Source organism: Schistocerca americana, chromosome 11, assembly GCF_021461395.2.
Source record: "Schistocerca americana isolate TAMUIC-IGC-003095 chromosome 11, iqSchAmer2.1, whole genome shotgun sequence".
Classification (NCBI taxonomy): Eukaryota; Metazoa; Arthropoda; class Insecta; order Orthoptera; family Acrididae; genus Schistocerca; species Schistocerca americana.
This window is the reverse complement of record NC_060129.1, coordinates 169,275,598-169,297,755: the sequence shown is the minus strand read 5'-3', so window position 1 is coordinate 169,297,755 and position 22,158 is coordinate 169,275,598. Positions and strand designations below refer to the sequence as shown.

The window sequence follows — 22,158 nt, the reverse complement described above, 5'->3', positions numbered from 1 at the left end:
ATTGTTTGATAGATAACCTATAATACATTTTCATCAATATTGGTTGCATATTTTTTAACATAAATATATATTGTTGAAATCGGGATTAGGTGCCCACAACGAAAATGCTAAGTTCCCCTTCCCACTTTATCATCGTCTGTTCTTTGCCGTTTTTCTACACGTGTCCAGTTTAGTTGAGTTTACGACACGATCTTATTTAAACCATGTGGGGCATTTCAGGTTGTTATGCTACGAAGTGTTTCTTCTTACTCTCTTTCCTATTTTGTGGACTACGAGAAGAATAATGCTGGATTATACAAACATTTTTATTTGTGTTTAATCTGTTCCAGAAGGAGAGACATCGAAAGAGACAAAGGGATTAGGAACTTCCTTACAGGTCAGCAAGGAATGCGAGGATGAGGCTCATAGTCTTACACACATAATGTGAAACAATTGAAGTGCAGAAGGTACGCCAGTGTGAATATATTAAACAATGCAATGTAAAGAAACTAAATAACCAGACACCTGCGCAAGTAGATGATACAACTTTTAAGATGATCATTATTTCATCCATTCAATTTCAAAAGAGAGTGTTTCATTTGCACTGAAAAATGTGACAGAGCCTGAAAGAAGAAAATCGCTGCAAAAATATTGAAGAACATTAAGTTCATTCTATAATTCCAAAACAAATACTGCGAAAGCAGGGACACTTGATTTCGATAGGGTGGTTGCCGAACATTTCGCAGTATTTCGGAATTGGCTGCAGAACCTCATCATCATCAGGACTGCTAGTCTAAATTAGTGTCAATATCAACCTCTCCGACTGCTTCGTAAATACGTCTGCCCGTGTAACACGCACCCACCACTCTGATTCTGCAGCTGTCTACATCTACATAACTGCCACCTGTTCCACGACACAAAGTCTCTTTCTTACAGCCTCCTCATCTGCAGTGAAAAGCAGGAGCTCTCGAAATATACGGATAACCGCACTACAGCCTTTGCTCACAGACCCGCCTCTTTCCCGCTACCCTCTCCCCACCTCAATCACGTGGGCAACTGCTTTCAGTAATCGAGTATCAATTATCTGTCTCGTCGTGCTCACAGTAATGTGCATTTGGATACGAATGTCTGGACTTTTGCTAGAAAAAGAGCGACAGCTCACAAGCTGGTGTGAAAACCGTTTCCGTTACGGGCATCGGTCCGCTGCAGATGAATACGCGATTCGAATAACGAATTTATCATCAAGAGTTTCTGACATCAGTTTAATATTAAGGTGGCAATCCACGTTCCTAGAGACATGTGAACGGACATCATTCCAAAAGGCACGAATGGTATAAAGCGGAAACTGTGGCCCAATGCTGTGTCAGTGCTAGAAGATGAAGTGACATCAAAGCCGCAATTACAAGGTAGACTGGATTCACTGATGTCCACAAAGAGAATGTGTGTGACTTCCTAGACTCTCACTTTGACAATATGAGACATATAGATTTGATAGTTTTAAGTGAGAACAATGACACAGAAGAAAAACAAGTTCGAGAAATTCAGCCTGTTAGAAAGATGACAAAGAAAATTGCTGAAGTTTCCTGTACTATTGTGTGTTTAGGTTTTAAATCTCGAAGTATATAAATTCTGCATTAAAATGTGTTTCATAATGGTTATTTCTGCAAAACTACTAAGAAACTCCACTATTTTAAACTTAACATGTGTGTAAACAAGGACCAACCCACATGTTACACACCAAGTGACTCACGGATTCTGTATGCATGGCAATTTTATTGAATGTAATAATAGTATACACATGTGCTTAAAATAAAAACACTCTCCTCCCTCTCATACACAAGCGCGTGTGTGTGTGTGTGTGTGTGTGTGTGTGTGTGTGTGTGTGTGTGTGTGTGTGTGTGTGCAGGCGTGGGCGCGTGTGTGCGCGCAATCGATTGCTCGGTGCATAAGTAATCCTGTCTTTGCAGTCTCTATAGGAGCATTACATAGGTGGTGCAGTGAACACTGTCTGATCAAAAGCATCTCGACACTCCAATGCAATGAGGAATTTAACACTTAACAGGCGGACCTGCCGGTATAAAAGAAGGTGGTGAGTATTACGTTAGTACAGAAGCAGTAACAGCAGTATGGATCTGTCACGAGATCTCAGTGACTTTGAACATAGACTATACTCCATTCATCGTCACAAGAATAAACCTCATGTAAACATTACACTATGTATTCTTCTGAGTTTTCTGGAACCTCATCGGATTTCATTTCACGTCAAGTAGAAGCCAAGCTGTGTCGAGTACAGACAAGTACAATAATGAGGATACGTTTTATGCTGTGCATTACATGTACATCGATTCGGGGCAACATCTTTACCGGCACATTAAACTTTTGACGGCACTGACCAGGCAAGTGATTCAACTAACCTGCAATGATGTAAGCAGCTGCAGTAAAGAAGTAAAAAGATACAAGCTGAGGAACAATATAGCTTTGAGTGTCAATTTATGGTGAAACTCATACAATATACTTCTGAGGTGACTGGACAGAAAACATAACATGCCCTCATCTTAGCTAACATAGTATTGTAGTTAAAACCAAGAGCGTTTAAAATTTCTGACTTTAATAAGGGTAATTTTCTGCATGAACTGTGTGGTGTAAAAGCACACTGCCAATTTCCCAAATTTTTAACTACTGAAGCCATTGAAGGTACTACATGCAGTTTTCTGATAATCCCTGCAGTCCTTCCATATTGGACTCCAACAAACACCGTCAATTTCAGTAATGCTATGTCAATAACGAGGCGATCAGCAACACAATCCCAAGCCATCTAAAAAGTCCACATTTCCTCTTCTTTTACGACGTGCTGCTCTGCATTTCACCGTCATTTGGCAGTGACATCTTACAAAGTTTTGTGCATCGGTTCCAGTACATTTGGCAGCTTAAATGTCTTGTTAATTGCAACAAATCCCTTAACTTAGCTCCAGATCAATTCTACTGCGTTCAGATTGCAGTGTTATGATGACAAGTATAAAAATGCAGCATTTCTACAGTGTGTTAGACACCGCGAAAATTATTGTTTTCCATGTTTCTACAACGCTTATCACTCTGGCTCATGTTCTACAAAACAAGGACATATTTAAATAAAAAGTATTTGATTTTTCATTTTTCTTCAAAAAAACTGTGTAATGTTTTTTCAACTTCCACAATCTTTTACAAGAATGTTTATCTGCGATGAAAACCGCAACTTTGCACGCGGTATATAACTAGAAGTAGTGCATTTTTCCTTGAAAAATGATGGTTATGTATGCGTTAATTCACATATATTTGATGAATTTCATATTTAAATAATTTAGGTTCCAAATTGTGGACCTCAACTAGTTTCGAACTGCCACCCACCAGCATACACGATCATCATTCTACAATGCTACCATTTATGCCGCGCATATAATTAAAATACCCTCCCTTATATTTATTGCACATTGTTTCTCGAGAAAGTTGCAGCTGATTTTTCTCTGTAACCTTGTGAAAAAAATTAAGAACAACTTGTTTCTTGCCATTAACATTGTTCCATGTGTGCTTCACTATGAAAGCAGGAAGCAGTGTCATCCATTCTCTCAGTACATATTAACAGTGAGACTCTGCGCACAAGAAACATTTACGGACACTGACTGTACATGACTTTTTAAATAAAAATTATGCAGCTAAAGTATGATTAAGAAAAACATTGAGAGCTGTTAATATATTGATACATGTCACAGGTTCTTTTAAAGTGACAATAATAGTAACAACACTATGCGATCAAAAGTATCCGGACACCCCCAAAAACATACGTTTTTCATATTATGTGCATTGTGCTGCCACCTACTGCCAGGTACTCCATATCAGCGACCTCAGTAGTCATTAGACATTGTGGGAGAGCAGAATGGGGAGCTCCGCAGAACTCACGGGCTTCGAATGCGGTCACGTGAACGGGTGTCAGTTTCAGCAAACTCCTTTATACGAGATTTCCACACTTGCGAACATCGCTAGGTCCATTGTTTCCAATGTGACAGTGAAATGGAAACGTGAAGGGACACGTACAGCACGAAAGCGTGCAGGCCGACCTCGTCTGTTGACTGATAGAGACTGCAGACAGTTGAAGAGGTTTGTAATGTGTAACGGGGAGACATCTATCCAGACCATCACACAGGAATCACAAACTGCATCAGGGTACACTGCAAGTACTGTGACATTTAGGCGGGAGGTGAGGAAACTGATTTCATGGTCAAGCGGCTGCTCATAAGCTACACATCACGCCAATAAATGCCACACGACGCCTCACTTGGTGTAAGGAGCGTAAAGATTGGATGATTGAACAGTGGAAAAATGCTGTGTGGAGGGACAAATCACGGTACACAATGTGGTGATCCGATGGCAGGGTGTGGGTATGGCGAATGCCTGGTGAAAGTTGTCTGCTAACATGTGTAGTGCCAACAGTAAAATTCGCAGGCGGTGGTGTTACAGTGTGGTCTTATTTTTTCATGGAGGGGGCTTTCACCCCTTGTTGGCCTATATTGATGTTTTAAGCACCTTATTGCTTCCCACTGTTGAAGAGAATTTGGTGATGGCTATTGCATCTTTCAACACGATCGAGCACCTGTTCATAATGCACGGCCTGTGGTAGAGTGGTTACACGACAACATCACTGTAATGGTCCAGCCTGGAGAGCATCCTGACCTGAAACCTATAGAACATCTTTGGGATGTTTTGGAATGCCAACTTCGTGCCAGACCTGATCAACTGACATCAATACCTCACCTCAGTGCAACACTTCATGAAGAATGTGCTGCCTTTCCCCAAGAAACCTTCCAGCACCTGATTGAACGTATGCCTGCGAAAATGGAAGTTGTCATCAAGGCCTTGGGCTAACACCATGTTGAATTCCAGCATTACTGTTGGAGGGCGACACCAACCTCTAAGTCATTTTCAGCCAGGTGTCCAGAGAGTTTTGATCACATAGTGTATTTAACACCTAAGTTGAACCTACTTCCAAGAGCAGACCACCACCAAAGTATGAGAGCTGCAGCTGCTGATCAATCATCATGTCTGTTTACATCAGGTTTCTTCTTATGATGAACAAAGTATAGTCACTTGATATAACCAGAGTAACAAATTTGACAGGGACACACTCATCCTTCTGACAATGCCCAAGTCGAGTGTCGCTGATGTGATTGTGAAATGGATAGGTTTAGTTTTAGTTATGTCATGATCCGTAGATGACTTTCCCGATTATTTTACCGATATGATGTGGAACAAGTCAGATTACAAGATATATATACACACACACATGAATAGCGCTAGTGTTAACCATTTCTGAAACAGAAACTCGTCCATGGAGTAGGAGGAGTTGTCCAAAAGAAATTATTTTAAGCTAGATTTAAAAATTGATTTGCTACCTGCCAGACACTATGTTGTTGGGCAAATGATCAAAGATTTTTGCTGCTGGATAATTTATTCCTTTTACAGTAACTGACAGCTTCAATAACAGATAGTAAAGGTCATTTTTCCCTTTAGTGTTGTACATATGAACATCACTGTTCTTTGCGAACTGAGATGGATTATTTGTAGTGAATTTCATTAGCGAATATATGTACTCTGATGGTCCAGTTAAAATACCCAACTCCTTGAAAAGGTGCCTACATGACGTCCTTGCGTGAACACCACTAATTATTCTCACTGCTCTCTTTTGTGCAATCAAAACTTCATATCTAAGAGGTGTGTTATAACAGAAAACTACACTACTGGCCATTAAAATTACTACACCAAGAAGAAATGCAGATGATAAACGGGTATTCATTGGACAAATATATTATACTAGAACTGACATGTGATTACATTTTCACGCAATTTGAGTGCATAGATCCTGAGAAATCAGTACCCAGAACAACCACCTCTGGCCATAATAACGGCTTTGATACGCCTGGGCATTGAGTCAAACAGAGCTTGGATGGCGAGTACAGGTACAGCTGCCCATACAGTTTCAACACGAGACCACAGTTCATCAAGAGTAGTGACTGGTGTATTGTGACGAGCCAACTGCTCGGCCACCATTGACCAGACGTTTTCAATTGGTAAGGTATCTGGAGAATGTGCTGGCCAGGGCAGCAGTTGAACATTTTCTGTATCCAGAAAGGCCCATACAGGACCTGCAACATGCGGTCATACATTATCACGCTGAAATGTAGGGTTTCACAGGGATTGAATGAAAGGCAGAGCCACGGGTCATAACACATCTGATATAAAACGTCCAATGTTCAAAGTGCCGTCAATGCGAACAAGAGGTGACCGAGACGTGTAACAAAAGGGCACCCCATACCATCACGCCGGGTGATACGCCAGTATGGTGATGACGAATACACGCTTCCAATGTGTGTTCACCGCAATGTCGCCAAACATGGATGCGACATCACGATGCTGTAAACAGAACCCGGATTCATCCAAAAAAAATGACGTTTTCCATTCATGCACCCAGGTTCATTGTCAAATACACCATTGCAGGCGCTCCTGTCCGTGATGCAGCGTCAAGGGTAACCGCAGCCACGGTCTCCGAGCTGGTAGTCCATGCTGCTGCAAACTTCGTCAAACTGTTCGTGCAGATGGTTGTTGTGTTGCAAACTGTTGACTCGGGGATCGAGACTTGGCTGCACGATCCGTTACAGCCATGCGGATAAGATGCCTGTCATCTCGACTGCTAGTGATACGAGGCCGTTGGGATCCAGCACGTCATTCCGTATTACCCTCCTGAACCCACTAATTCCATATCCTGCTAACAGTTATTGGATCTCTACCAACATGAGCAGCAATGTCATGATACAGTAAACAGCAATTGCGATAGGCTACAATACGACCTTTATCAAAGTCGGAAACGTGATGGAACGCATTTCTCCTCCTTACACGAGGCATCACAACAACGTTTCACCAGGCAACGCCGGTCAACTGCTGTTTGTGTATGAGAAATCAGTTGGAAACTTTCCTCATGTCAGCACGTTATAGGTGTCATCACCAGTGCCAACCTTGTGTGAATGCTCTGAAAAGCTAATCATTTGCACATCACAGCATCTTCTTCCTGTCGGTTAAATTTCACGTCTGTAGCATGTCATCTTCGTGGTGTAGCAATTTTAATGGCCAGTAGTGTATACCATAAGACATGATTGAATGGAAATATGCAAAGTACGTTAGGAGGCTGATCTGTTTATTACCAAGAATAGCGATTAGACGAAGAGCGAAAGAAGCTGAACTTAGTTGTTTGAGAAGCTCAGTAATATGCTTCTTCCAGTTCAAGTTGTCATCAATGTGAACACCCAAAAATTTGGAGGAATCTACCCTGTTAACTGAGCCCTGTTTATATGCTACATCAATTGTCAGTATGACTCTATTCGGTGTACAGAACTGGATATAGTGAGTTATTTTCAAAATTAAGGGAGAGTCCATTTTCTAAGAACCACTTAATAATTCTTTGAAAGACATCCTTAACAATATCTTCAGCTGCTTTTTCTGGAATGGGATTTATTATAAGACTCGTGTCATCCGCAAGAAGTACTAGTTCCGCTTGCTGAATGTTAAGTGGGAGGTCATTCACATGAATAAGGAACAGCACAGGACCTAAAATTGAACCCTGTGGGACTCACTTTGTGATAACTCCCCGGTCACTAGAATTTACCAACCTCCCAACATTATTTGTGCTATTGAGCACAACTTTTTGGTTTCTGTTCATTGAGTATGATTCAAACCAGCTGTGTGTATAGCCTTCAATTCCATAAAACCTGAGTTTTTCTAAGTGTCACATGATACACACAGTCAAATGCCTTTGAGAGATCACAAAAATTACCAACCGGCGATAATTTGTTTTTCAGGGCTCGTACTATTTGATGCAGGAATGTGTAGATAGCATTCTCAGTCGAGGAAGAAACAATAGCTACTAGACAGATAGCAGCCAGACCTCATACACTGACAGACAGGAGCTGCAGATCATTGTGGAGAATGATTGTAAAAAAACATTGCACGAAATCAGTTGACAAATACTTCTGAGGTCCGAAGTGCTTCCAGCAGTGCAACCCAGCTAGCACAATAACTGTGCGCAGGAAATTAAAAACAGGGTACCAAGATCTAGCAGCTCCTCATAAGCTACACACTTCTGCAGTCAATGCTAAGCTCAGGGTGTATACGTGGACAAGGAAAAAAAATTCCCAGATTTCCTGGTTAAAAATTAACTTTCTCCCGGGTGAAAACATACCTTTTCCCTGTTAACTGACAGTATATTTTCTCTTGGAACTGTATAAGTCTTTTGAATGATTATGGTTTTGTACACAGGAGTAGAATTTCCCGGCGCTTTATAAAACTAAACACAGGAAAAAAAACGCATTTTGGAAAGATCTTTGATGTGCAGCAACATATACACTGCATATTTTCGTATTACGAAAGTATAAATTCGAATTCCACCAAACACTGCATGTTACTTTCCAAAGCATTGAAATCGAGATTGCGATGCGCTTTTGTAAGCCAGTCATAGCTCGTGTCACGTGATCTCGCCAGCCGATGACAGCGGGTATTCAGAGCTCAGCACACGTGATGTAGTCAGCCAATAGCAGCATCACTGTTAAGTAGCACGAATGCACAAACAGAAAAAGTTAATGGTTTAAATTAATATACACAGTGTTGCTACACGAAACACAAAGCTTTCACATATAATATTGGTCTGTAAGATTAATACCCTGCAAGAGAAGCTAAGCTTTCACATGCAATGTTGGTCTTCTATGCACGTATTACAATTTAAGATATATCATACAAATGTGCAAGTAAAATTTGTAATAACGACTTAAATGTCTGATATTCTGGGCTCGAAATTCATCTAAATGGCTCATCATCATCAAAGAGTTGATTTTTAAATGAGAGTCAAACGCTCTGTGATTTAAGAAATTCATCCTACATTATCGCACATAGCTCCGTTCTAACTGCCAGAATCGTACTTTGATGGTAACGCTTTTCAAACCACCATTCAGAATATTTTCCCGTGACCTGTTAGAAATACGTTTGTTTCCGCAGTCGCCAGAGAGCGCCAGATGACAGGTGTCACCCCGCTTGCACAGCTACGATGTCCCAGGAAGCCCGTACGTTCGTACGCGTGAAACATTAAAAGATCGTACATTATGTCATAGAAGAAAAACAAAACATCAGAGGATACTCCAAGAGCATCGGAATTTCGAGACCCATACTAAAATGTCCACATTAAAAGTGCACATTTGTATGTCCCTATTTCCAGTTAAGTAGGCCACGATCTGATATTAAGCTTTTCGATGTGGTTTTCGGGATGTAAATTTTCTTGGAGTACCAGTACTGTGTTATCTCATGTTTGGTTCTTTATTATGGCATAATGCCAAACGTGCTAGAAGTTGAAAATGTGCATTTGAAATGCAGAGAACAGTGTGTGGAATTATAAAGAAAATTTCTTTAGCAAACTGACAAACATAACTTAATTGTTCTGCAAGGCAATTAATGCTTGACTGTCAGAAAGGTGGAAATCAGAAATCTGTTTTGTTTTCATTTGACGTGAGAGCTGTTAACGAAGAGGAAAACAGCAAAATCACTAAATGTAAACACGGGTCACGTGGAGACTACCCACTACCCCACTGTAGCTCAGATTGCTCTGCGCATCAGCCCCGGATCTATGATATTTCCGAACCGGTGCAATACCCCGCCACTCCCTCGAGTGTTTGAGATAGGACATAAAAAATTTTAAAAAATCGAATTTTCAAAAATATGTTCATTTTGTAGCGCACATCTTTCTGAAGAGTCTGATGCATAAAACACGTGTGTTCGAGGAAATGTAAGACATGTTATTTGGTTGTAAGTGTGCCGAAGGGCATTGCCTCGCCTCCTCACACACCATTTTTCTATCGTATATCAGTGTGCTTCGCTCTGTGGAAGTGTATATTTGGTAACGGATGCCATCAAACCATATTCAGGACAGTGGAAATTAAAATGTCCTCTGGTGCCTCTCCTGCTTACATTTGGCCAGTTTGAAATCTTGTCCCTCTTCAGAAAATTTGCACTCTTTATTCCCTATCAGCTAACAACTTGCTGCCCTGTGTAACACAAATTTAAATATAGGATACATAAACCCAGTAAAGACACGAGACAAGCAAGCCAATACACATTTCTTCAATCCTTAGCTCCTAGAATTTTTTTCTCTTTAATCTTGCTACAGCTTTAGATGGCATGCTGTCCTTTCTGCGAAAGAATCTATTACCTCATCAAAGTTCGTGAAATATTTTGCTACATGAAAAGTCGAAATGTCGTTGTCTAATACCGAAAAAGCTGTTAATGCAAATAGGACCCAAGACTGGTGTGGTTTTGCGATCTGATTACATCTATTTTGTCACTCTCTGCTAGATAAAACTAAATAGGCCTTTCTAATACAGCAACGATTGTAATACACACCAAATAAACGAGACTGTTTGGGCAAAAAAGGTCTTTTTTGTAATGACAGAATATAGTCAAGTGCCTATTAGGCCTACTACAAGCAAAAAGCCTTACATTAGGAAGCAGTTTCACACTTCATTCATACGCTCCAGTTTCTCAAGTATGAGATCGAAAAATAGTAGTACGAAATTTTTATACAAACTTGGAATCGTCATATTGTTCCATAATGTATACGATGTCCCCGTTTCTTCTCCTTCCTCGTTCTAACAAACAGTCTTATTAGCACTAGTTCTGTAACTGTTCCTGCCAATGTCAAAGCTTATTCGCAGGTTAACTCCACAAACTCTGCTAGAATCACAGGTTTAGTTATCCCATGATTATTCTCCGGTTAGGCATTGCTACATGTTCGTACAACACGTAATCCGTGCTTCTTCCAGAATAGAATTTAAAGCTGCTGCTAGCCGGGGACTGTACAATTGGCCCTTACTAGTATAGCGATCTGCCCAAAAATTTTCTGTCAAAATTTCATTTTCTTAGATACACCGAGAAGGTAATACATAATCTTTCTTACCTGTTATTCGTTTATTTCCACTAGTGTAGTGTGAATCTTTGGATTTAGCTAGTAATTATAACAATGCTCATCATCTGTAAAAACCCAATCAACCACACAATCAGACAGCGGTTGTCATTCATCCGTTCTGCCTTACTCCACTCAGCTCGTACAGCCCCTTTTGTCTGTAGGAAACTTTTTTTCTACATGCGACGAGGATTTCCCTGACAGACATCATGTACACTATGCACACATTCACAAATCAACTTACGATTGATTCAGAAATCAACTTCGAATGTGTTCAAAAATGTTCAAAAACTGACAGGGAAGCGTTTCAAAGTCATATTAATAATCGATAGACTAACGTGCGCTGGATGCTAGTCGCTTTGTGCAACAAGGTTTTTTCCCTCAATAGTACGAATTTGCCCCCCACCCCCTCCTAAAACTGGGCCTGCTGCGAATGCAAAAATCTAGCAGCTCGGGCACTCCAGTAAAATTTTTCTCGGTAGCATCTAGCTGCTTGCTGTGACTGCTTATTACACAGCCAACAGCCACATTTCTGTAGCCAGAAGCGGGAGAAGGTACTACTCAACTGTGCATCCGCACGATTCCACTTGTAACTGTTAAAACGAATCTAATGTAAACAGTTGTGACGTCACGTTCATCGGAGACATGTGCTGTTACGGAACATTCCATATTCTTCCTAAAGCCTTTGACACATTTTGCTGTTGGCAGACGCTTGTACAAGCACCGTGTTTTGTTGCTGTATATGGCACATTTCCTTTGCAATTTAAGTTTTATTTTCATTTTTTCTCTCGTTCATGTTTTATTGTTGCAGTATTATTCTGAAATAGCGGTATACAATAATATCCATTGTTAGAGTATTGGTTCTTGCCAGTGAAAATTACAGAAATTTAACTGAAAACAAAAACAATGAAAACTTCCCGTATTTCTAAAAAATTCCCGGGTTTTTCCCGGTTGTCCCGGGTCGTATACACCCTGTAAGCTACACTTCAGGCAGTGTGAACAGCAACCCACTGGACAGTGAACGAATCACACTACGCGATGCGGCAGTTCGACGGAAGGGTTTGGGTTTGGTAAATGCCTGGATAATGTTATCTGTCAACACGTTTAGCGCCAACGGTGAGATACACAGGCGGTGGTGTTACAGATGGGGGTGTTCATCATTGTTACGACGGGTTCCTCTTATGCCGAGGTGACTAAAGTCACGGGATAATTCCTAATATCGCAATGGACCTCCTTTTGCCCATTGTCGTGCAACTACTCCACGTGGCACGGTCTCAAGTCCTTCGAAGTCCCCTGCAGAAATAATGAACCGTGCTGTCTCTATAGCTGTCCATAATTGCAAAAGTGTTGCCAGAGCAGGATTTTGTGAACGAACTGACTCCTCGATTATGTCTCGTCAACGTTTGACGGGATTCACGTCGGGTGGCCTGGGTGGCCAAATCGTTCATTCAAACAGTCCACAATGTTCTTAAAACCAATTGTGGCCCAGTGATATGATGCTTTGAAATCCATAAAAATTCTGCGCACCCCCCAGCAGTACTTCACTGTCCGCCACCCCTACCCTACTATCCCTAACCCTCCACCACACCCCAACATCCTCCTTACTCACACCAAGTCGCCACTTCCATCATGCACTGGTGATGCTGCTCACAGTGTGGCTTCAGTAGCGCTCTCTCTCTCTCTCTCTCTCCCTCCCCCCTCTCTCTCTCCCCCCTCCTTCCCCCCTCTCTCTCCCCCCTCCCTCTCCCTCTCTCCCCCCCATCCCTCTCCCTCTCCCCCCCCTCTCTCTTTTTACAAATGCCTTACTGGCCGAAAGCTTTATTTGTGACTGTCTTTTTGTTGCGCCTATCTGCTACTCAGCATCTCTGCTATATGGTGAGTGGCAACTTTCCTTTTCATAATACTGTTAAATTCCATCCTGGATCTTCCATTGTTCAATTAATGTTCCTGCATTTTGTGAAGAGCACAATTTTACATTTTCACACACTTAAACCAATTCCCAATCTTTGCACCATTTTGAAATCTCATTGAGATCTGACTGGACATTTGTACAGCTTTATTCAGACTGTACTTCACTATAAATGACTTCATAAAGAGATAAAAGCTTATGATTAATATTAATGTTGTCTGTGAGGTCATTAACATACAACACGAACAAGGTGTATACGTGGACAAAAAAAAAAAAAAAAAAAAAAAAAAAAAAAATTCTAAGATTTTTCCCACATTTCCCACTTAAAAATGCACTTTCTCCCCATGTGAAAATACACTTCTTCCAAGGTGAAAAATACACTTTTTCCATGAAGTGTGACAATATTGTTTCCCTTAGAGCAGAAAAAAATGGGACTTCCTTGAACAAAATGTATATATTACGATATGCTGCATATTTTTGTATTTGTATTACGGAAGTATAGATTCGAAACAGCACGTTAGTTTCCGAAGCACTGAAATCCAGATTGAAACGCACTTTTGTAAACCAGTCATGGCTCATGTCAAGTGATCTCGCCAGCCAATGTCAGTAGATATTCAAAGCATTGGACACGTGACATAGCCAGGCAATGGCAATATCACTGTTAAGTAATGTGAACACATAAATAGAAAAAGTTAATGATTTAAATTAATGTACGTAGTGTTGCTACGAGAAATGTTAAGCTTTCGCATATAGTATTGGTCTTGAAGATTAATTAGCTACATGAAAGGCTAAGCTTTCACATATAATATTAGTCTTTTTTGCATGTGTTACAGTTAAGATACATCTCACAAATGTGCAAGTAAAATTTTAAATGATGACATTAATGTCTGGTCTTCTGGGGTCAAAATTCTTCTAAGTGGCTAGTCTTCAATGTGCTAAGTTTTAAAAGAGAGTCAAATGCTCTGTGATTTAAGAAATTAATTGTACTTTCACACTCATAACCTAATCCATCTTGCGTACAAGGAAATTTACTTTGAAACTAATGCTTTTCAAAGCACCAATCGCAATATTTTCCCGTGACCTGTTAGAAATAGCTTCATTTCAGCAGTTGCCACAGAGCAGCAGAAAACAGGTGTTATTGCGCGAGATGTTATTGCGCGTTGGCAGCTATGGTGACATGTGGAAGCCCATATGTTCGTACGTATTATGTATGTCATGTATGACATCAAAAGAAATACGATACTCCAAGAGCATCGAAATTTCGTACACCATACTAAAATGCATAATTCGGCTTGAAAGTGCACATCCATACATCCAGATTCACAACGAAGTAGGCCCCAACCTGATATTAAGATTTCAGTGTGGTTCTCGAGATGTAAATTTTCTGGGAGTACCTGTAATGTATTATCTCACGTTTGGTTCTTTATTATGGCATTATGCCATACATACCAGAAGATGAAAATTCAGGGAGCAGTTGAAAATAGCCAATAGTGCGAAATGCAACACTTCAATTCTAATAAATTGACCGCCTCTGGAGAAATGATTAGTAAAAGGCACACTTATTTAGCAAAACTGACAAAAATAACTTCATTGTTCTGCGAGGCAACTGACTGCCAAAAAAGTGGAAATAAAATAAAATCAGAAAACAACAAACTAATAACATACGTTATCTTTCCATAATTATGTGACTGAATTTTAATTCACTTGCTAGCTCCCAACCACAGAAATCCGTTTTGTTTTCATTTGGTGTGAACTAAGAGGAAGCAGCAAAATGACTAAACGTAAACACGGCTCACTTTGAGACCAGCCCCCTTCCCACTACAATCCAGAATGCTATGCAAATGTGGCAATCTGGCAGAGCTTAGGCGCGGCAGAAACGTTTTTCTGGATAGCATCTGGCTGCTTGTTGCTACTGCTGATACAGCTAACAGCCACACTTCAAGTAGCTGTAAGCGGGAGAAGCTATGGCCCATACGCAACTCGACTGCACGTGCACATGAGAACACGGGCAGCTGCTCAAACAAACTTAATGTAAACGGTTGTGACATCACATTAGTCGGCAGCAGTTTATTGTTATGAAGTATTACATAGTATTCGCCCTAAAGCCTTTGACACACTTTGCTATTTATCACCTCCTACCAGTCAAAATTACAAAAATTTAACTGAACTCTGAAACAATGAAAAATTCCCAGAATTCTAAAAAATTCTGAAGATTTTCCCAGTTTTCTCCCAGATGAAAAAATTTCCTCATTTCCGACAACGTATACACCCTGATGAACAGCAAGGGCCACAACACATTTTCCTGGGTAATTCCCAGTGTGTGACAACTGCTGACAAGAAATGCTAGGTGTCACATTATGGAGCAGCGTGCAGGAAACACCTGTAAGTAGCAAGACGACGTACCACGTGTCGGGCTGGGGTCCCTGTCCAAGCAGCTGCGTGAGGACCAGTAGGTGGTTCTAAACCAGTCACATTATACGGTACAAAACTCTGGCACAATAAACAATTCACTGCCACTTGTTAATTTTGTACTCAACTGTCACAACTAGCCACTGTCCCTGAGCCTGTTGCCACTGACATGACAGTGAGGCTGAGCACTCTACATTTCAGGTACAAAACGTTTACATAACCTTATTCAGAGATTTCTGGGATTGCCCTGACGTGATTGGCGGCATGTTAAATGCAATCCATTAATTCCTCCCTGTTTCTCGGTGGTTCGCGTCCGGGTGGGTGAACTAGAACCTCGAGTCCCCACAGGAAAACCGAGCGAGGTGGCGCAGTGGTTAGCACACTGGACTCGCATTCGGGAGGACGACGGTTCAATCCCGTCTCCGGCCATCCTGATTTAGGTTTTCCGTGATTTCCCTAAATCGTTTCAGGCAAATGCCGGGATGGTTCCTTTGAAAGGGCACGGCCGATTTCCTTCCCAATCCTTCCCTAACCCGAGTTTGCGCTCCGTCTCTAATGACCTCGTTGTCGACAGGACGTTAAACACTAACCACCACCACAGGAAAAAGTCGGTGGCGTGAGGTTGGGTGATCACAGTGGCCACGACCTTTGAGCACCTCTGCCAATTACCTGGCTGTCTAAGAGTTCATTTAAACACCCACGCACAGCACGACTGTTACGTGTGGGTGCCCCATTGTGCTGCAACCACATGCGAAGCAGTTTGTCCAGGGGAACGTCTTCCAGCAGCGCAGGCAGAGTTTCTTGCAAAAAGTCCCAGTAAGTCGAGGAGGTAGACGGACCGCCTCAGTCAGGTGGTCACCCACAATGCCTGCCCAAATGTCGAGCAAAAATTGTTCCTGGTGTCTGTGGATGTACGTGACATGACAATTTCCTCTTGCCCACCTAATGAACATTTCGAGTGTTGTAAAGGCCATCCCAATGGAAGGTGCACTTGTCAGTAAACAACAAAGTGGCAGGGAAGTCGGGATCTCGTGCAGCACGTCATAGAAACCACCGGCAAAACCCCGGCCTGTGTTCATAGCCCGCCACAGGATGGAAACTAAATGGATGCTGGTCGTCATCCCTCAAAACCTCTCAGAGTAACCAATGAGTGACCCCCATGTCATGTTCAACTGTTGGAGTACTTGTCATAGGTGCTTCCTCGAAGCGTTCGAGAACGGTCTCTTCAAATGCAGCAGCCCGTCACGTCCGAGGTCTTCCAGCATCACCACGATATCCCGCTGACGAGCCTGATTTACCAAGTGGCCGATGAACTGCTGTAAACATTTGCGGGTGTGGGTAGTGTCTTGCCGAGTACAGTTCTTTGCACAACTGTCGAGCTTCATTACCGTCAGCTAGTCCGTAAACAAAAACCGTGCTGCCATGCTTACTGTATGACTAAATCGCAGGAGACGCTTGTGTGCTCCAAAGCGAAGCTTACGTGTGAATGCTGCCGACATGAGGTTGAGACAAACAGCAAGACCTATTGGACACGTGCGCGTACGAGGGCTATCCACAAAGTACATTACATTTTGGAATTAAAAATAAATAAAGTATTGGAAATTTTTTTTTATTATATACAGATGAAAGCCACACTTAAATACTACTTATCTAAATAGTTGCCATTTAAATTAAGGCACTTATCATAGCGATGGACGAGCTCGGAAATTCCTTTGTCGTAAAATTCTGCCGCCTGTGCCTTAAACCACGTGGTTACCTCTTCTGGAAGCTGTGCGCCGTCATCAAAGCGCTGCATAGCCAACCACTTCTTCATTTCTGGGAATAAGTGGAAGTCGCTCGGTGCCAGGTCGGGACTGTACGGCGGATGAGGAAACAACTCCCACTTAAAAGATTCGAGAACTTCACGAGTGGCATTTGCCGTGTGGGCCCGGGCGTTATCGTGAATCGGCAAGATCTTTGAGAGCAACTTTCCCCTGCACTCGTTTTGTATTGCTCTTCTGAGGTTGTGCAGAGTTTGGCAATACCTTTGAGAGTTTATTGTAGTGCCTCTTTCCAGGAAATCCACAAAAATCACACCTTTTCTGTCCCAAAAGACAGTCGCCACATGGTTGAAGGCACAGGCGGCCGAATTTTACGACGAAGGAATTTCCGAGCCCATCCATCGCTACAATAAGTGCCTTAATTTAAATGGCAACTATGTAAAAATGTTGTATTTAAGTGTGGCTTTCATCTGTATATAATAAAAAAAAAATTGCCAATACTTTATTTATTTTTAATTCCAAACCTTAATGTACTTTGTGGATAGCCCTCGTATCACGTTGAGGCAGTGACAGGGAGAGGGACATTTGTGTGTGTGAACCGACAACCATAGCGCTGCCCATCAACTGACGAACGGCAACGGACAATCCCACGGCCAATAGGAGTGCGTGGCGCCAAGTTTCCGTAGTTTAAAAATGGTGCGTTGTCAACCTACTTGACATTAGTAATTTTGGTTCCTACTGGCATCAGCTATCCAGGGTTAAAATTTCGTGACAATTTTTCTCCACCCTGTATGCACGGAAATCTCCCTCTTTTCCCCATGATCCCTATGCAAGATATATGTTGGTGGTAGCATAATACTTGTTCGGTTGTCTGGAGTACAGGTTAGGGAAGTGACACTGTTGCCAACCAGAAGGTCATGTTGATATGCATCTTCAGGTACAATTTTAACCATCTTGTATGTATAGTTTGATGTGACACGATCCACAGCCTCTGTGTTATTACTACGTGTATCTTTTATGTACTGCAAATGCAATTTCAAGCATGACTTATTTGCATGCAGGAGAAAGCATTGCATACTGTGTTTTTTTAGTAGAGGCTGGAGGAGTTTTATTATTGTAATGATTTTTATTATTTTGTGTAGCTCAACAGACTGGTGCAGACAATTAGTAACCTAATCCCAGTGCTGTTCATAGACGCAACGCATTTGTAACAAGGTACATTACTACTTCAGACATTTTGTTGATAGTGACCACTGTCAGAGCAGTAAGGCAAGCATAATCTTCACCACAATACCAAAGAAATAACAATTCACTGGTAAAATAAAAATGAACATAAACACACCACACCAGCAACCACCTATAGACAGCAACATAATGTGACCTCCAAGTGAGAGAGATTCATTGATCTGCAGTAGGTACATATACCACCAAGTGGCAAAATGCACATTGTCCCTCAGCGACACGGTGATTTCGAGGATCAAAAGGTTTTAATATCGTGTTGTCTGAGAACAGCACTGGGAATGAAAGAGTTAACCCAACTCAGTACCGCCGCCACAGAAATGGAAATGAGACCTACAGTTTAACGTGGAATCCAAATCATTTGTCGTCCCTGGTGAATCTTCACAATGTAGAATGAAGGCAACATTAAACACAGATGAAGAAATTGGTGGTCCGACGGGTATTCGTTTCGACAACCTTCCGGTTTCTAGGTGTGCGTTTCATTGCTAGGCCATCACGCCTGCAGTGTAGAATTACAATAGGTACAGCTGCTGTTAATAGCCCAGACAGAAATGTGGTCATTTACTAGCTGTGTAGAGGCTGGGAAGGTGTTTTAGAATATTTGGGAGTATTTTTAAAATGTTGTGTCAATTTTTCTCCACCCTGTACTGAGGCATTTGGGCAGTCATTTTCTCTCATTCAAAAACCAAATACTACAAGAAAGAAACCTGCGACTACCGGTATGATTAATCCTCTGCCATCCACTTTACAGTGGCTTGCAGAGTATTTATGTAGATAAGATTTAAGATGCAGCTGGTTGGCTGTTTTGACACATACTCTGATCAGAGTGGATGTAAATATCTCATGTGGAGATTTAAGCATTTGGCATGAGACTCAGCTTTTTAACAGTTAATTGTTTTATTCTAACAGAATGGCTGAGTCCTAGCACAGAGACAGTTACTGTGTACCACCACTCTGCCTTCAGATAGTGGCAAGCCAATTCCAAATCCTACGAGTCGAGTTCTTTAACAACCCATTCAATGACTGTCCGCTACGGTCGCTAACATAGGCAGGACTTCTCTCCCTAGCTCTCCTGCTGCCTCTCTCTATTCTGAACTTCTAGTCCCACAGTAGTCTCTCTCTTACCCTCTCAACCCCAGTGACATTTGGCTGAAGGCTCCAAGTGTCCATATCAGCTCCCGACCTGTTCCATTCTCGGCAATGTCCAGAGGTTGTCTGGAGGAGCAGAGGTTTCCTTTTTCACTTTAGGCAACTGATAAGGGAAGGCTAACTGTTGGATTTTCCATCAGCCGTCAGTGACACCGCACAATACCCACTGTCAGCGCACCTATATTAACACAGACACTTATATTCAGCAGTAATACAGCAACAAATGTAATTGTTCTTTACAGATGTCAATCTTCATTTCACCCTACCTGTTTTCCGTCCGCGCCCAACACGTCATCAGGATCAGACTCGACTTCTGGCTTCACAACAACTTCGTTTTTTGTGACCACATCCTGATGGTTCTGCAACCAAAAATACCACCAACTTTGTAAATAGTGAGGCAAATAACGTAAACTGAATGTTTAATATTTATAAATATGTGAACTGTACAATCACACACCAATACAAAATGGCAAAACAGTACTAGGTTTACAATCTTCTCACGGCAGACAAGAGGAATCGAGTCCCTTATTCCCAATAAAATGCTAATTAGATAATAGTTTTTTCAAACCACATCGCAAAAGACTCACGTATTGTGTGTTACAACTCAAATCGTACTCATAATAAGAAGGTTAAAAATAGATAGAATTAAACTTAAAGCGAACAGAAAATTGCAAAAACTAAGAAGTGCATGCGGAAGATTAATGGGAAAGATGACGGAACAGCAGCAGAGTAAATTATCAAACTGAAGTGGACGACAAGCCTTTAGACAGGCGAACTGAAGACAGGATATGGAAATTTTTCTCTGGATTCAATATTCTCAAGACCCAACAAAAAAGAGGAATATACCAATTCAGGAAACAAAGTGGACGGGAATACACAGATGCAGAAGCTGAAGTTTGCAATACACTCTAAGACAGTAAAAAATTGACAATGAACCACCAAGGAGCTACGAAAATTGGTCACAAAATGATATTCGTACAGGTACCAACAGAACATGAAAATTAACAACTTTGGTGGCCGACGGATGAACATTTGAGACGGCGGCACAATTTCACCTCCCAGTTGGCAAGAACACTAAACAGGGGACACAGGGATACCAGGGCTTAAAAGTTTTTGCGAATTTCATTCCGTGTAGTCATTTGGACAAAACTGTGCCTCACACACACACACACGTGAACAATATTCGCAGATGTCAGCATTTGGGAGAGAGCACGTAGTTAGGCTCAAAGAAGCTGGTCGGAGTAACCGAGAAATCGTTTGACATCCGAATAAGAGCAGTGACATTATTTAACACTACTGGCAGGAATGAGCGAACGGTGACAAAAAACACAGTGCCCAGAAGGAGGCAGTCAACCTCTACAGTGAGGACAGAATGTGAGGACCGAGCAACTGTCAGACAGGCACTCAGAGGCCCAGATTCGTCATTATCATCGATTTAACAAACAACAATACAAGGCTCACAGAAAGGGGGGTGACCTCAAGGCACCCCTTGTGCCAAATACCATTGACCTCTGTACTCAAACGAGCCCACTTGCAGTGGTGTCGTGGAAATTCAGCCTCGAATCTTATTTGCTGGAGCAGAACTGTCTTCAGTGAAGAGTCCCACTTCGAACTGATCCCCGATGACCGGTGAAGATGTATTTGGGAGACGATCGGGATAGCGACGGTATACCAGCCTGACTGTCGCCCACCGACCAGGGGGGTGCCATTTCATTTCACAGCAGGAAACATTCTGTAGGCATCTGTGGCAACTTTCAGTACAGCGGTACGTCAACCACATTCTATATCCCATTCTGTTGCCCTTCGTGGCAATCCATCCTAGGCTTACATTTCACCGAGACAGTGCCTGCCCACCCAAGGCGAGGGCTTCTACTGCTCGTCTTCGTGCTTGCCAAATCTTACCTTGGCCAGCAAGGCCACCAGATCTCTCGCAAACTGAGAACACCTGGTGCATTACGGGCAGGGTCCTCTGACATCTCAGGATTTGATGATCTAACATACTGACTGGACAGAACTTCGCACGATGTTTCTAAGCAGGACATTCGACAATTCTCAACCGATGCCGAGCCAAGAAACTGCTTACATAAGGAACATAGCTGAACCGACACATTACTGACTTGCTCAATTTGTGATACTCTTTCACTTGAATAAATCATTCATCTACCGATTTCCATCCCATTTGGCTAATTGTTCCATGGTGCATCATATTTTTTTTTTGTTTAGAATGTTATTTGGAGAACATTTTTAAGAGGTCCGAATAGAAAAATTTTTCTGATGATGTAATACGTACATGAATCTGACACACAAATTTCAAGTCCATGTATTACAAAATAGTGTTCCCACCATAAGCTGTAATCGCTACAGTGCCCTATCATGTTGCTGCTGTATGGAAGGAGCACAAATGATATAACTCACCACTGGTATTTGGTGTGCAGCAGTGTCCACATTGTTGTCATCGTCATCACGCTGACGTAGCTTCTTTCTGATCCGTCCTCCTTTCTGAAATTTTAAATTTGTTTCTGTTAGCTCAATCTCTGGATTTTTGCAATGTCTTTACAGTCGTCAATTCAGCAAAGAAGTCTTACACCAACAATTAATTTATTCAGATGCATGCCACACGTTTCATCAAAATCCAAACATACATAACCACCGAAATACAGATGCAATAAACTGTTTCTGTAGATACACTT

The 22,158-nt window shown here is 41.7% G+C and overlaps 1 protein-coding gene across 1 annotated transcript in view; it reads right to left on the bottom strand.

Moving 5' to 3' along the window:
* LOC124554052 overlaps window positions 1-22,158 on the bottom strand; it is a 242,103-nt gene that overhangs the window by 52,136 nt on the left and 167,809 nt on the right. Inside the window, exons 5-6 of the mRNA XM_047128087.1 lie at window positions 21,884-21,967; window positions 19,735-19,827 (exon numbers count right to left, since the gene is read on the bottom strand). Of these exons, the coding sequence (XP_046984043.1) occupies window positions 19,735-19,827; window positions 21,884-21,967 (177 nt within the window). The remainder of the gene's footprint in view (window positions 1-19,734; window positions 19,828-21,883; window positions 21,968-22,158) is intronic.